General features: G+C 36.2%; 1 protein-coding gene across 1 annotated transcript in view; it reads left to right on the top strand.

Moving 5' to 3' along the window:
- Window positions 1-15,711, top strand: part of SPMAP2L (sperm microtubule associated protein 2 like) — a 69,458-nt gene that overhangs the window by 35,757 nt on the left and 17,990 nt on the right. Inside the window, exons 4-6 of the mRNA XM_007165281.2 lie at window positions 1,713-1,841; window positions 5,252-5,389; window positions 13,660-13,771. Of these exons, the coding sequence (XP_007165343.2) occupies window positions 1,713-1,841; window positions 5,252-5,389; window positions 13,660-13,771 (379 nt within the window). The remainder of the gene's footprint in view (window positions 1-1,712; window positions 1,842-5,251; window positions 5,390-13,659; window positions 13,772-15,711) is intronic.

Raw genomic sequence — 15,711 nt, 5'->3', positions numbered from 1 at the left:
TCTAACAGCTGGTCCTGCTGTCTCTGAGCCTCTGCCTAGAGCATACCTGTTTTCTAGATTTCCAGCAGGCTGGACCCACTGTCTTTCCACTTTTGGCCACAGGACTCCCCCTTTTCCTTTTTGGCTCCCGAGTGAAGCCTGATTTTTTTTTTCTTTTTTCTGATCTCCTATTGCTTTTTTATTTTTTAAATTAATAGATTTTATTTTTTAAAGCAGTTTTAGATTTACAGAAAAACTCAACAGAAGTACAGAGAAGTACAGAGAAAATTTCTATATTATCACCCACTAGTTTCCCCTGTTATTAACATTATTATCTTGCATTAATGTGATACATTTGTTACAATTAACGAATGAATATTGCCACATTATTATTAACAAAAGTCTGTAGTTTACATTAGGGTTCACTTTTTGTGTTGTACAGTTCTATGGGTCTTGACAAATGCATAATGTCATATATTCATTACTACATTATTATACAGAATATTTTCAGTGCCCTAAAAATTACTTGTGCTCCACTTATAGATCCCTTCCCTCTCCCCCTCTTCTTCAGACCCCTGGTGACCACTGATCTTTTAACTATATCTATAGTTTTACATTTTCCAGAATGCCATATAATGTTGGAATTGTACAATGTGTAAATTTTTCAGACAGGCTTCTTTCACTTAGAAATATGTATTTATGGTTCCTCCATGGCTTTTCATTTCAGTAGCAATTTCTTTTTAGCATTGAGTAATATTCTGTAGTCTGGATGTACCATAGTTTATCTGTTCACCTGCTGAAGGACATGTTGGTTGGTTCTGATTTTTGGCAGTTATGAATAAAGTTGCTATAAATATTCATATGCAGGTTTTGTGTAGATACAAGTTTTCACCTCATTTGGGTAAATACCTAGGAGTGCAATTACTGGATCATATGGTAAGAATATGATCTTAGCTTTGTCAGAAACTGCGAAACTATCTTCCAGAGTGTCTGCACCATTCCCACCAGCAATGAATGAAAGTTCCTCTTGCTCCACAGTGTTATCAGTGGTTTATATTTTAGCCCTTCTAATAGGTGTGTAGTGGTATCTCATTATTTTAATTTGCAATTCTGTAATGACATGATGAGCGTATTACATATGCTTGTTTGCCGTCTGTATATTGTCTTTTGTAAAGTGTCTATTCAGATCTTTTGCCCACTGATTGGGTTGTTTTCTTATTGTTGAATTTTAAGAGTTCTTTGTGTATTTTGAATACCAGTACTTTATCAGATGATATAGACTGAATGTTTATGTCCCCTTAAAATTTATATGTTGAAATCCCAACCCCCAGTGTGATGGTATTTGGAGGTGGGGCCTTTGGGAGTTGATTAGGTCTGACCACCTGTTACAGTGCTTTACCCAAACTGGGAGCACAGTGTAGATAAGTGGCATGCCCATTTTTTGCTGACCTGACTATAAATTACAGTGTTAATTACATGTTGGCAGAAATAGAATTATCTCTAATAGATTCATTTTTGGTCATCATCTTTTAAGACAGTAGATAAAACAGTCTTGTTCTTGTTTTAACTTCCATAAGTAGTTTATTCAGCTTCTGATGTCTGGAAACTAAAATTTTGTAATAGAGATAGTTCTTGAAGTGAAGTAAAATTAGTAGAGAAGACGTCAAGAGCCATTTCTAAGATGCCAATTAGCAGTGAATTTCATACCATTTTATTTTTCTGCTTTTTAACAGAAAACTGTTTTGGGGAAATCAAGATCCTATTCGCCCTGTTTCCCGGAATGCTTTGAAGGCTCAACTGACCAAAAGACTTGAGAACCTTGCCCAGCCTAAGGAAGTCTCCCACCGATATGTACCTAACAGGTTAGTATTTGTGTGTTACCAGGTTGTGTGTTATCAGGAACACAAAATTTATTGAGGATTAGGGATTCTATATCTGTTTCCAATCTGATGCTACAGTAAAACTTTTCCAGAGCAACATCTAATATTTAGCTGTTGCAGATTTGTATTATATTTTATAGTGTCTTGGCTTATCACGATTTTGATTTTTTAATAAAATAAGGGTATTATGCAAGGATATGTACCATATATAACACTGTTGTGGATGAACTTATTTGTGCATGAAACTGTGAATTTTGTATACCACCCATGGGCATGGTTACTGTAAGTTAATTAGGGCATCTAAAGGTAATAATGTTAAGACTTTTGACGCCCATTGCAAATTTGTTTTTGGTGCATGTTTGTTGAATGACTGGACTTTCTGCTGGTTGGCTCTTTGAGGAAAGATGGTGAGGTGTAGGGAAGATGGGTACAGGCAGTGAGGGAGGTTAAAGTAAAGAAAAAAGTGAAGATGCTATTATTTATCTGAAGTTTGGTTTCCATGACAATTGAGGTAGCCATTTCTCTCCTCTTTCAATATACACCTTTAGTCAAAAGTCAGCAAACTTTTTCTGGAAGGGGCCAGATGTAAAGTTGGCCATTAAATATCTGCAGCAACTACCCAACTCTGGGAAAGCAGCTATAGACATATGTAAACGAAGAATGCCTGTGTTCCAATAAAATTTTAGAATTTTTGCATCTGTGTTCATGAGGGATATTGGTCTGTAGTTTTCTTGTAATATGTTTGTTTTTTGTAATGTCTTTGTTTATGGCAATGCTGTCCTCATAGAATCAATCGGAAAATGTATAGAATTGATATTTATTACTTCTTCTCTGTGGGCTCCAATTACACATTAGGCTGCTTGGATTTGTCCTACAGCTCATCGAATCTGTTCTCTTTCCCTCTCTTTCTGTTTTATTTCTCTCTGTGTTTTCACTAACCTTTTTCTCTGTAGTGTATAATATACTATTAATCCTATCCAGGGTAATTTTTATTTCATGTGTCATAGTTTTTATCACTAGAAGTTCAATTTGGGTATTTTTTATGTCTTATCTCTACTTGCTCAATTTTTTAATGTCCTTGCCTACTAATTCTATACTATGTCATTTGTGGGTCTGTTTCTAGGGATTGATTTTTCTCATTATTGGTAATAATTTGCTGCTTTTATATGTTTGCTGCTTCTTTTATATGTTGAAAATGCTTATGCTATAATATTAAGTGAAAAAAATTAAATAGAAAACTGTATTATGATATGATCCTCTTTTTATTTTTAATAATGTTTATTCATCAAACATGTCATGATCATTACCATCTCAAGACCTTATTCATATTTCTCCCTCTGCCTGCAATGCTTACAATGACTAAGACTTTCTGGTCCTTAAGTCTCAGCATAGGTCTCAGCTTTTCAGAGAGACTTTCCTGACTGCTCTTCTCCACATAACATTCCACCTCCTCACAAACCTACTCTGAAAGTCTCTATCTCTCTTGCATAGCCAATGCCCTTCATAGCACTTATCACAACTATCTACCTAATTTTTGCTATTCTCCTCCCAACATAGAGAAGAAGCTCCAAGAAAGCAGTGATTGTGTCTGTCTTACTTTCTACTGTCTCCTTAATGCCTAACAGTGCCTGGTGCTCAATAAGTATTGAGTGTATGAGTCAGGAAATATTTTTCCAAAGTATTGTTGTCTCTGAATAGCAGGATAATATATGCTTTTTGTTTTTCTCTCTTAAACTTTTCTTGCTCTTACAAAGTTTCTATAATGAATACTCATCTCTTTTACAATGAGAAAAATGCAGAGTACTCTATATTAAAATAATATTTGAGTACCTGCTACGTTGATGGAATGGTGAGACTTGGGTGTGTGAATGACTACAAGACAGGAGAAGCACCTAAAGGCAGCAGCTATACATTCTATTAATATACAGTATCTATAAGCAGAAAAGATAGGTACACATGAAATTTAGAATTAATATACAAGTTAGTTAATAATACAATTTTATTTGAATATTGCTTTGTAACTTAATAAAATGACTTATATTCTCTTATTTAATCTTCATAACCACCATAAGATGTATTATCTTCTCCATCTTCTAAAACACTCATGTACTTCTAGTTGTTGGCAGAGTAAGGCATAAGTATTATGGTTTGGTGTTAGCCACTCCCACCTCAGAGAATGTTGAATAATTGAGTTATGTCTCTGGTGTCGTCCCATCTTTCTTCTTCTTCTTCTTCTTCTTCTTCTTTTTGTTTTTTGTTTTTGTTTGTTTTAGTTGCTTCTTGGACTTCTACCCTTTGCCCTACTCTCCAAGAGCATCTTAACTTTGTGCTGCTCACTCCTTCCTTCCACCCACTGTGCCCTCCTTTCTTGGGTCTGATCTCTTCCAAATGCCCCCCTGTTCAAAATCACCTCTTCCTTCTCTGTCTCCAATTCCCAAACTGAACTTCCAGTTCCTGCAAAAGGCAAATCCCAGGTAAGTGCTGGAGGTTCTCTGCCTGTCAGAGCTTGGCTGTGTATGTGGGTGGCGGTGGCTGAGTCAGCTCTGTCAGGCAGTAGAGCCAGGGCTGCATAGTCTCAAGCCCCTTAAAAGCAGATGTGTGACGGTATAGATGGGCCTCAAGTCTGAGTGGTCAAAAGCAAGGGAAATACAGGCTTAAACCCAGACCAAGGCTTATATTAGCAACCAGCAGACAGAAGCCTGGGCAGATGAATGCAAAGCCATATCTGTGAATGTCCTAAAGGAGCAGAGGTCCTTTGGAAAATAATAGAAGCAGGAGTGGGACTGCAATCTAAATTAACGCCAGGTTAAAGTAGTCAATATCACTTCTTTTTCCACTAATGATAATATTTTGATGAAGGAAAGATTGAAGGGCAGGAGTGATAAGAAGAACAATATTATTATCTTAAATAAAATCTTAGTAAACAAAACCTGATAATGATTAAATAATCTACAAACCATGATCAAGTAGCATTTATTCCTAAGCTCAGAGGTCTTTAACACAAAGAAAAGCATCAATGTAATTTATCCTATTAACTAAAAATTTAGTAAAAATATTTAAATTGTCTATAGAGATGCTAAAGAAAATATTTTATTTAAAAAGCAGCAAATTTTCTCTTCATCAGGGTATTTTTTGGTCTATTTAGAAAATGAACTTTATTTATTACAGAAAATTGTCTGTTTTAGAATAGGATATTAGAAGGCAGCTGAAAACTTGATGGCTTATAACTGTTTCTAATTTCTCCCTATGTAGAAAATAGCTCAGCAGTGAAGGGATAAACTGTCATACCCGCTCCCCTAGACCTGGGGTGGGGGGGTCAGTGTTGGAAATTACTATGGTAATTTGAATTCATGCCTGTTTCGTTCACTTCTTTTCTCTTTTACAACTTGCAGGGTTCAGTATTATTACAGCTGCGGTAGAGAGTCTGTAATCTGGGAGATCCCTTCTCCTGCACTGTTTTGCCAACCTTCCAAAAGGATCCAGAAGCTGGCACAGCCCAACAGATTCAAGAACGGGAATCTAATAAATAGGTAGAGTACCTTGAGAATCTCCATAAATTCTCATCTAATTTGGTGAATGTCACAATATTGTTGTTCTAATTTTAGTGTATGCAATTTCATAAGATAGAAGTCCACTTGTGTTTCAAAGCATCAGGGTGAAAAATCAAATATTTGCAACAATTGTGGGTAATCAGAAGATCATCATCAGTAATTACATTTGACTCAAATTGTAGTGAAGCTAAAATTCACACTAAACTTACCATTGTCAGCCAATTAAAAAATATGCAAATGAAACATTACAGGTTTTTGCAATTCATGTTCTCTTATGCCTCTGTGACTGCAAATGCTCTTCCTTCTGCTTTAAATTCTGAAATTCTCCTTGTCTTTAAAAGACAGATTAGGAAATTCCCTGGTGGTCCACTGGTTAGGACTTGACGCTCTCACTGCCGAGGGCCTGGGTTCAATCCCTGCTGGGGGAACTAAAATGCCATAAGCCACACGGCACGGCCAAAGAAAAAAAGAGCTTAGGTGATACTTTCCACATGGGAGTTAAGATTGTGATAAGAGTATTGGAAAAAATGTTAGGTTGCATTAGTGGAATATGTACAGTGTACATGTTCCACCAAGTGTAGAGTGTGATAGTATTACTGTACACTACTTTAATCAGAACACATTAGGTATATGTGTCCACTTATGGATGTTATACCTGAAGAAACTGATAATAAATTTGAGACTATTCAGAGGTGATGAATGAGATGTTGATTTTTCTGGAAGCTATGTTATATGAACAACAGTTAAGAGAAATAACATGTTTAGCTTAGAGAAGACACTAAAGTAGCAGTGATAGCTATGTTTCAAGGATCAGCATCTGAAAGAGAAAAGGGAAGTCAAAGTAAAATTACTTAGAACTGGAAGTAGAACAAGGAATTTACAGAGCAGCCGATGTCAGCTAAGTGTAGAAAAATCTTTCTGGTAACTATGCAGTAATGGAGGCGTTTATTTGGAAAGGTCAACTGCCAACTCCACCCAAATCCCTGAAAACGTTCAAGCACAAACTGGAATGATGACTATACATGGATTTTAGAAAAGATTCCTGTATTCAGGCATAGGTTGAACTGGACAATTTGAGTCTTTTTCCATCATAGAATCCAGCAAAAGTGGCCCAATTCCTCCACAAAATTTGCTTATTTGTCAGTTTATTAAACAAAATCTGTTAATTTAGTTAAAATATGCATGTAAATCTGGTAAAGATCTGTATCTGTAAACTAGAAGAATACTTTAATTATCTGTTACCAATTTTTGAGACACCTGAGATTGACGTTTCATATAAGTGAAACCCCCTTGAGTGCTAAAACTTTCTGTATTTTTAAGTTTGTTTTCCTGCTTTCCTAAGGAGATTCTTTTGATACTGAACATACATGTAACCTTTTTCCATTGGCTTGAGATATTTATTATGAACATCAACTATCACATAATAACTTAATTTGGTAAACCTCTCAGAAAGTGTTTAAGTATGAAGCACATTGCTTAGGCTAAGTGGTCTGACCTCTTTAGATTATGATATTCACTTCTCATAGTTTTCCTGTCATTTCTCTTTTTATTGGGAGAATAGTCTCTAAGTAGCCTCTTTTCTGATCTTTTGTGCTCTGGAAACAGATAACCAAGCTTGTTCAGAATTGTGTGAGGGGAAAATGCAAGTGCTTAATGAAGACACACAGGGTTGTCCAATAAATGTACTACATGAGCCTGGACTTTGTGACATATATTTTAGCTGATTCACTAGAGGGACTCAACAGTAGATTTGAGCAGTCAGAAGAAAGAATGAGAAAACTTAAAGATAGGTCAGTGAAGATGATCAAGTCTGAGGAACAGAAAGAAAAAAGAATGAAATAAAATAAACAAAGCCTCAAAGCCCTGTAAGACAGCATCAAGAGTATTAACATATTGATAATGGGAATTTCATAAAGAGAGTAGAGAGGTAAAGGGGCAGAAGGAATATTTAAAGAAACAATGGCCAAAAGCTTCCCAGGTTAGATGAAAAACAATCTTTGCATCCAGGTAACTCAACAAACTCCAAGTGTGATATACTCAAAAAGATCTACAACCTGATGCATCATAATCAAACTGTCCGCAATCAAAGACAAAGAGAGAATCTTGAAAGCAGCAAGAGAAGTGACTCATCATATGCAAAGGATCTGCAGTAAGATTAACAGGTGACCTCTCATCAGAAACCATAGAGGCCAGAAGGCAGTGGCATGACATATTTAAAGCACTGAAAGAAAAATACTGTCAGCCAAGAATACTCTAGCTAACAAAATCATCCTTCAAAAATAAAAGAAATTAAGACATTTCCAGTTAAACAAAAACTGAGAAAATTCATCACCAGCAGACCTGCTTTACAGTAAATACTGAAGGGAGTCCTTCAGGCTAAAATGAAAGGACACTAGACAATAACTTGAATCCACATGAAGAAATAAAATTGAGTTAACGACATAGGTAAATATAAAAGATAGTATACATGTATTTTTCTGTTTGTAACCCTTTTATTCTCCTACCTAATTTAAAAGACAACTGCATAGGACTTCCCTGGTGGTCCAGTGGTTAAGACTCCATGCTCCCAATGCAGGGGGCGCAGGTTCAATCCCTGATCGGGGAATGAATATCCCACATGCTGTGTGGCATGGGCAAAAAAAAAAAAAAAAAAAAGACAACTGCATAAAGCAATAATTATAAATCTGTGTCGATGGACATACAATGTATTAAAAAACAGCCCAGAGGGGAGGGAATGGAGTGATATTAATCTGAATTAGATTGTTATAAGTTAAGATATACAGGGCAACAACTAAGAAAATAATTTTTAAAATATAGTAAAAGAAATAACAAGGAATTTAAAGGGTACACTAGGAAATATCTAACATGGAAGAAGGGAGGAATGGAGTAATAGAGGAATAAAAAGATGTAACATGTGAAAAACAAAAGCAAAATGGCAAGCATAAATTCCATGTTATGAGTAATTGCATTAAATGCAAATGAACTGAACAGTCCAATCAAAAGGCAGGGATTGACAGAATGGATTAAAAAAACATACTCAGTAGTATGCTGTCTATAAGACACATACTTTAGATTCAAAGAAATATATAAGCTGAAAGGAAAAGGATGAAAAAAGATATACTATGAAAACTAACTAAAGTGAGTGGATATACTCATATTGGACGATTAGACTTTAAGACAAAGAAGGACATTTTATAGTAATGAAATGGTCAATCCATTAGAGAACTATAACAATTATAAACATATATATACCTAACAACAAGAACCCAAAATAGATGAAGCAAAACCTGGTAGAATTGAAAAGAGAAATAGATAATTCAACAAGTTGAGTTTTTCAATACTCTACTTTCAATAATAGAAAGAATAACAAGCAGAAGATCAACAAGGAAGTAGAAGGCTTGAACAATACTATAAACCAAAAATACCTAATTGACATTTATAGGACACTACACCCAACAATAGCAGAACGCACATTCTTCTCAAGTGCACATGGAATATTCTCTAGGATAGATCATATATTAGGTCATAAAACAAATGTCAATAAATTTAAAAGAATTGAATTCATACAAAATCTGTTCTCTGACCACAATGATGAAATTAGGAACCAATAGCAGAAGAAAAAATTTAAATATGTGTAATTAAATACACTCCTAAACAAACAATGGGTCAAAGAATAACTCACTTTGATATTAACAAAATGAAAACACAGTATACCAAAACTTATGAGATGCAGCTAAAGTAGTGATTAGTGGGAAATTTTAGCTGTAGATGCCTACATAAAAAATAAAAAAGATTGCAAATTGTAACCTAATCTTCCATCTTAAGAGATTACAAGTAGAAAAGCAAACTAATTCAAGCAAGCAGAAAGAAGGAAATTATAAAGATTAGTGTGGAAATAAATGGAAACCAGAAAGACAGAGAAAATAAACAAAACTGAAAGTTGGCTCTTTGAAAAGATCAACAAAACAAACCTTTGGCTAGACTCATCAAGACAACAAGACAGAAGACTCAAATTACTAAAATCATGAAAGAAAGAAGGGACCTTTCTAAGGAATCATTTGCAAAAGAAGGGTTGCAAATTGATCTTATATAGAGAAAAAAGGATTATAAGGGATTACTATGAGCAATTGTAAGGCCAACAGATTAGATAACATAAATGAAATGGACAAATTCCTAGAAAGACAAACCACTGAAACTGACTGAATAATGGAAAATCTCAACAGACCCATAACAAATAAAGAGATTTAATTAATACTTTTTAAAAACTTCTATGAACAGCTCAGGAACAGATGCCTTCATTGATGAATTCAATGATATGCTTAGAGAAGACCTAGACCAATCCTGCAGATTCTTCCAAAAGATAGGTCACTTCCCAACTCATTCTGTGAGGTCCATGTTACCCTGATACCAAACCAAAAAACGTTTGTAATGACAAGAGAAGAAAATGACAGACAATATCTCTTATGAATATATGTGTAACAATTCATACCAAAATACTACCAAACCAAGTCCAAATATACATGCAACAATCCACACCAAAATACTAGCAAAGCATATCAAACAATATATAAAATATTTATACACCATGACCAAGTTGGATTTATTCTAGGAATACAAGAATATGTTGAGTTCAACATACTAAAATCAATGTAATACACCAAATTAATAGAATAAAAAAACCCAAAACTACATGATTACCTGAATAGACTCAGAAAAAGCACTTAACAAAATTTAACACATATCATACTCAACAAACTAGGTATAGAAGTGAACTTCCTCAGCTTGATAAAGGGCATCTACAAAGAGCCCACAGCTAACATCATAATTAGTGGTGAAAGACTAAAAGCTTTCACCCTAAGATCAGGAATAAGGTAAGAACATCAGCTCTCACCACTTCTATTCAACATCATACTAGAGATTTGAGTCAGGGCAATTAGGCAAGAGAAAGAAATAAAGGTATTCAGGTTGTAAAGGAAGAAGTATTGATAACTCTCTACTCATAGATGACATGATCTTATATATAGAAAATCTCAGGGAATCCACATGAAAACGATTAGAGCTAATAAATTAGTTCAGGAAGGCACAGAATCCAATATCAGTATACAAAAATCAATTGTATATCTATCCACTAGCAATGAACAATCTGAAAATGAAATTAAGAAACAATTCCATTTGCAGCAACGTCAAAAAGCACAAAACAATACATGCAATGGAATATTAGCCTTAAAAAGGAAGAAAATTCTGACAAATGCTACAACATGGATGAACCTTGAGGACATTATGCTAAATGAAATAAACCAGTCACAAGAAACCAAATACTATATGACTCCACTTATACACAGTACCAACTGTAGTCAAATTCATACACAGAAAGTAAGATGGTGGTTGTCAGGGACTAGGGGGTGGGGAGAATGAGGAGTTGTTTAATGGGTATAGAGATTTGCATGATGAAAATTGTTCTGGAGGTTGGTTGCACAACGATGTGAATGCATTTAATGCTACTGTACTATACACTGAAAAATGGTGAAGATGGTAAATTTTATGTTATATGTATTTTAATATAATTAAAAATAAAAGAACAAAATACTGAGGAATAAACTTAACAAGAAGTGCAATGTACGTACACAGAAAACTACAAACATTGTTGAAAGAAATAGAAGATTTAAATACATGGAAAGATATTCTCTGTTCATGGATTAGAAGTCTTAATTTTGTTATGATGACACTTCTCACCAAATTGATCTACAGATTCAATACAATCCCTATTAAAAGTCCAGCTCTCCTTTTTGGGTAGAAATTGACAAGGTGATTCTAAACTTCATATAGAAATGCAAGAGACCTAGAATAGCAAAAACAATCTTGAAAAAGAATAACAAAGTTGGAAGACTTACAGCTTCTGATTTGAAAACTTACTAAAAAGCTACAGTAATCAAAACAGTGTGTTACTGGCATAAGAATAGACATATAGATCAATGGAATAGAATTGAGAGTCCAGAAATAAACCCTTATGGTATATGTCAGTTGATTTTTGACAAGGATGCCAAGACAGTTTAATTGAGGAAGAATAGTCTTTTAAACAAATGGTGCTAGGATAACTGGATGTCCACATGCAAAAGAATGAAGTTGAACCCCTACTTCACACCATACACAAAAGTTAATTCAAAATGGATCACAGACCTAAATATGAGAGCTAAAATTATAAAACTCTTAGAAGAAAACATAGGCATAGGGCTTCCCTGGTGGCGCAGTGGTTGGGAGTCTGCCTGCCAATGCAGGGGACACGGGTTCGAGCCCTGGTCTGGGAAGATCCCACGTGCCACGGAGCAACTGGGCCCGTGAGCCACAATAACTGAGCCTGCGCGTCTGGAGCTTGTGCTCCGCAACAAGAGAGGCCGCGATAGTGAGAGGCCCGCGCACCACGATGAAGAGTGGCCCCCACTTGCCGCAACTGGAGAAAGCCCTCGCACAGAAACGAAGACCCAACACAGCCAAAAAAAAAAAAAAAAAAAACATAGGCATATATCTCTGTGACCTAAGCAGTGGTTTCTTAGATATGACACCAAAAACACATGTGACAAAAATACAATAAATTGGACTTCATCAAAAGTGAAAACTTTTGTGCATCAAAGGACACTCTCAAGGGAATGAAAAGACAACTCGTAAATTGGGAGAAAATATTTGCAGATCATATATCTGATAAGAGACTAGTATTCAGAATAAATACAAAGAATTCTTAATACTGTTCAAAAAAGACAAATAACCCAATTTAAAAAATAGGCAAAGGACTTGAATAGACATTTCTCCACAGAAAATATACAAGGAACAAAAAGCACATGAGAAGATGCTAAATATCATTAGTCATCTTGGAATCACATGTTAAAACTCTGAGATTCTACTTCACACCTCTAGAATGGCAATAATAATAATTAATAAAGAGAAAATAACTTAGAGAAGATGTGGAGAAATTGAAACCCTCATACATTGCTGGTGGGAATGTAAACTGGTGAAGCTTATATGGAAAATAGTTTTCCAGGTCCTCAAAATGTTAAACATAGAATTATATGATCAACTCCACTCCTAGGCATGTACCCAAGAAACTTGAAAACATATGTTCACACGAAAGCTTGTACATGAATATTCACAGCAGCATTCCAAAATAGCCAAAAAGTGGAAGCAACTCAAATGTTCATCAATGGATGCATGGATAAACAAAATGTGACAAATCCATATAATGGGATATTATTCAACCATAAAAGGAAAGACATACTCATACATGATTCTTGAAAATATGCCAAGTGAAGGAAGCTAGACACAAAAAGTGACATATTTGTATGATTCCATGTATTTGAAATTTCCAGAATAGGCAAATCCATAGAGACAGAAAGTAGATTACTAGTTCCTAGAGGTGGGGAGGGGCTGGGGAGGGGGTAAGGGGGTGGGATTTTAATAGGTATAAGATTTCTCTTTAGGGTGTTGAAAACGTTCTGAATTTAGGTAGTGGTGATGGTTGCACAATTTTGTGAATATTCTAGAAAGCATAGAATTGTACACTTTAAAAGGGTAACTTCTATGGTATGTTAACTATATATCAATTTTTAAAACTAACAGACTACCCCTAGAGGGTAATCATATTTATTTGAGAAAAACTTTTTCCATATTAGGTTTGTAGGTTTGTTGGTTGATAGGTTTCTGTTCTGGGAAAGGAGTATGTGGGGAAACCACCTATGATAATTGGCCAGGTTGCTGGGGGTTATGTCCAGCGCTATCTCAAACTGCACTGCAGAGGAGACTGGCCATCACAGAGGGTTCTTGGTAGTGACTGGAATTTTTATCTCAGGGTTTTAATAGGAGGTTTTGGTAGGCAGTGAAGTGTTTTTTAAACTGCAAGTCTCAACCCATCAGTAGATCATGAAATCAATTCCAGTTGTTGTTGTTTTTACGAAATCAAATGAAATTTTACAAATCAGAATGCATTGCCTAGGGAAAGCATCGTTTCATGATCATTTTGTTTCAGATACACAGATTTACATATATTGTATCACAATATAAAATGTACTTCTTACTGTGGATCATAGTAAAACAACTTTGAGAAACACCAATCTAGTAGAAAGAACACTAATGATTATGGGAAAAGATGTTCCTAAGATAGAAACAATATATATAATTGATTGGAGTTTGATTATAGCAATGAAGAATGCAGTTATTGTTCCTCCAATGATTATAATATTTCATGTTCCATTTGCATATAGGCCCTTCAGTGATTACTTAAGAGATTCTCTTCAAATCTCTGATCCTTCTCCCCGGATATTACAACTCTCAATAGCCAAAGCCACAAATCCAAACTATGTTCCTCCAAAAAGCGTAAGTGGGTCCATGTGAAAGAAACAGTTCCTGATGGACTTTGTAACGTGTAGCATGTTTGTAACTGTAATGTGCTCCCCTCTTATTTCTGGGTGTGTATTTTCCTTTTCTTCATGTTTATTTTCCCCTCTCATCAAATGAATTTTTCTGACTATCTCCCCCGTGCCTAATGTATCAGTCAGGATTTGATGAGAGAAGCAGAACCACAATGCGTATTACAGAATTAACCTTGAGCAATTGTGGGAGCTGATGAGAAATCTGTGGAAGACTGTTACAGCAGCTGGGACTTGGGTCTGGTCATAGATCTAGAAGAAATGTGAGAGACTAGGGGTAGTTCAGCAGTCCCCTGGAAGATATTTACTTCAGGGGAGGCCATTACAGGAGAGTCTTGCCTCTTCAGACAAGGGAGGAAGGGCTGATTCTATTGGTAAGGAAGGCTCAGGTACGTTCAGGGGTTCAAAGTCCCCCCTTCACTGGAATGTGCCCTTATGTTCTGATTCCAATTTTTAAGGACCAATTCCTTCTCAATCATTGCCCTAACTTTAATATAGGAGACCATATACGTTTGGGAATTCAATTTGCACTGTAATTCTAATTCCACTCACAGAATTAGATTTTGAGCTTGGTTTTGAGAATTTTCAGTCCTGTGACCATTAAAGATAAGGGTTTCTTTTGGGTAAGTCACAAAAACTTTGTGGTCCCTTAACTACACCTTAAGGTGGGAATTTAAAGGCCTGATTGGTAATTTCTTTCCTCAAGTTCTCCAGTGTACTTAGAAGCAACGAGCCAACCTCACTATACCTCTTTATTTCACTAAAGTGATCTCTGTCAGCAGCTGCTTGGTTACCAAATCTTGCTTTCTGTCTTGTCAGTGCATGCCACGGATTACCAGTGTCTTTTTTTTTTTTTTTTTAAACCACTGGCAATAGGATCATTAATAGCTTTAAATCTAATCTGCTCAGAAAACAAATTCCAGATAGTCTAGAACCAGTACAGGCATACTTCAGAGATATTTTGGTTTCAGTTCTAGACCACCCCAATAAAGCAAATATTGCAATAAAGCAAGTCACACAAACTTTTTGCTTTCCCAGTGCATATAAACGTTATGTTTACACTACTGTAGTCTATTAAATGTGCAATAGCATTATGTCTAAAAAAACAATGTACACACCTTAGTTAAAAAAATACTGCTAAAAAATCTTAACCATCATCTGAGCCTTCAGTGAGTTGTAATCTTTCTGCAATAGTAATGTCAAAGATCACTGATCACATATCAGCATAATATAATAAAAATGGAAAAGTTTGAAATATTGTGAGAATATTTCTGACACAAAGACACAAAGTGAGCAAATGCTGTTGGGGAAATGGTGCCGATAGACTTGCTTGATGCAGGGTTGCCACAAAGCTTCAATTTGTGAAAAACGCAGTATCTGCAAAGTACAATAAAACACAGTATGCCTGAACAGAGAACCCATCCTTAAAGTTCTGATCTGGTTATCTGTTGCTTTATACCAAACCACCCCCAAGCTTAGTGATGTAAAACAACAGCCGGGGGGGAAGAGTCAAGATGGCGGTGTGGGAAGCTGCGGAGTTAGCTCTCCCCACAACTAGGGCGCCTGCTGGCCGCTGGTGGGGGGCTCTAACCACCAAGGAGATGGGAGGAACCCCAGAGTGAACCGGTAGGATGTAGGGGGACCGAGGGGGGAGAAGTGGAGGCCAGACAGGATTGGCACCCCTGAGGCCTGGGAGATCAGGAGAGGCAGGTGGGAGGGACTCTCCAGGGAGAGCGGGGAGAGGAGCGGAGGGCAATCACCTGGCCCACTGGGGCCACAGAGCCTGCTGAGCTCCCAAGCCAGTTCCCCCGCTCCAAAGCCCATCCAGGCTGCGTGGGCCCTGGGGGCATAGGAGGGAGGCCAGGGAGATCAGGAGTGGCAGGGGGG

The sequence above is a fragment of the Balaenoptera acutorostrata genome, chromosome 5 (genome assembly GCF_949987535.1).
Source record: "Balaenoptera acutorostrata chromosome 5, mBalAcu1.1, whole genome shotgun sequence".
Classification (NCBI taxonomy): Eukaryota; Metazoa; Chordata; class Mammalia; order Artiodactyla; family Balaenopteridae; genus Balaenoptera; species Balaenoptera acutorostrata.
This window is presented reverse-complemented; position numbering and strand designations above follow the sequence as displayed.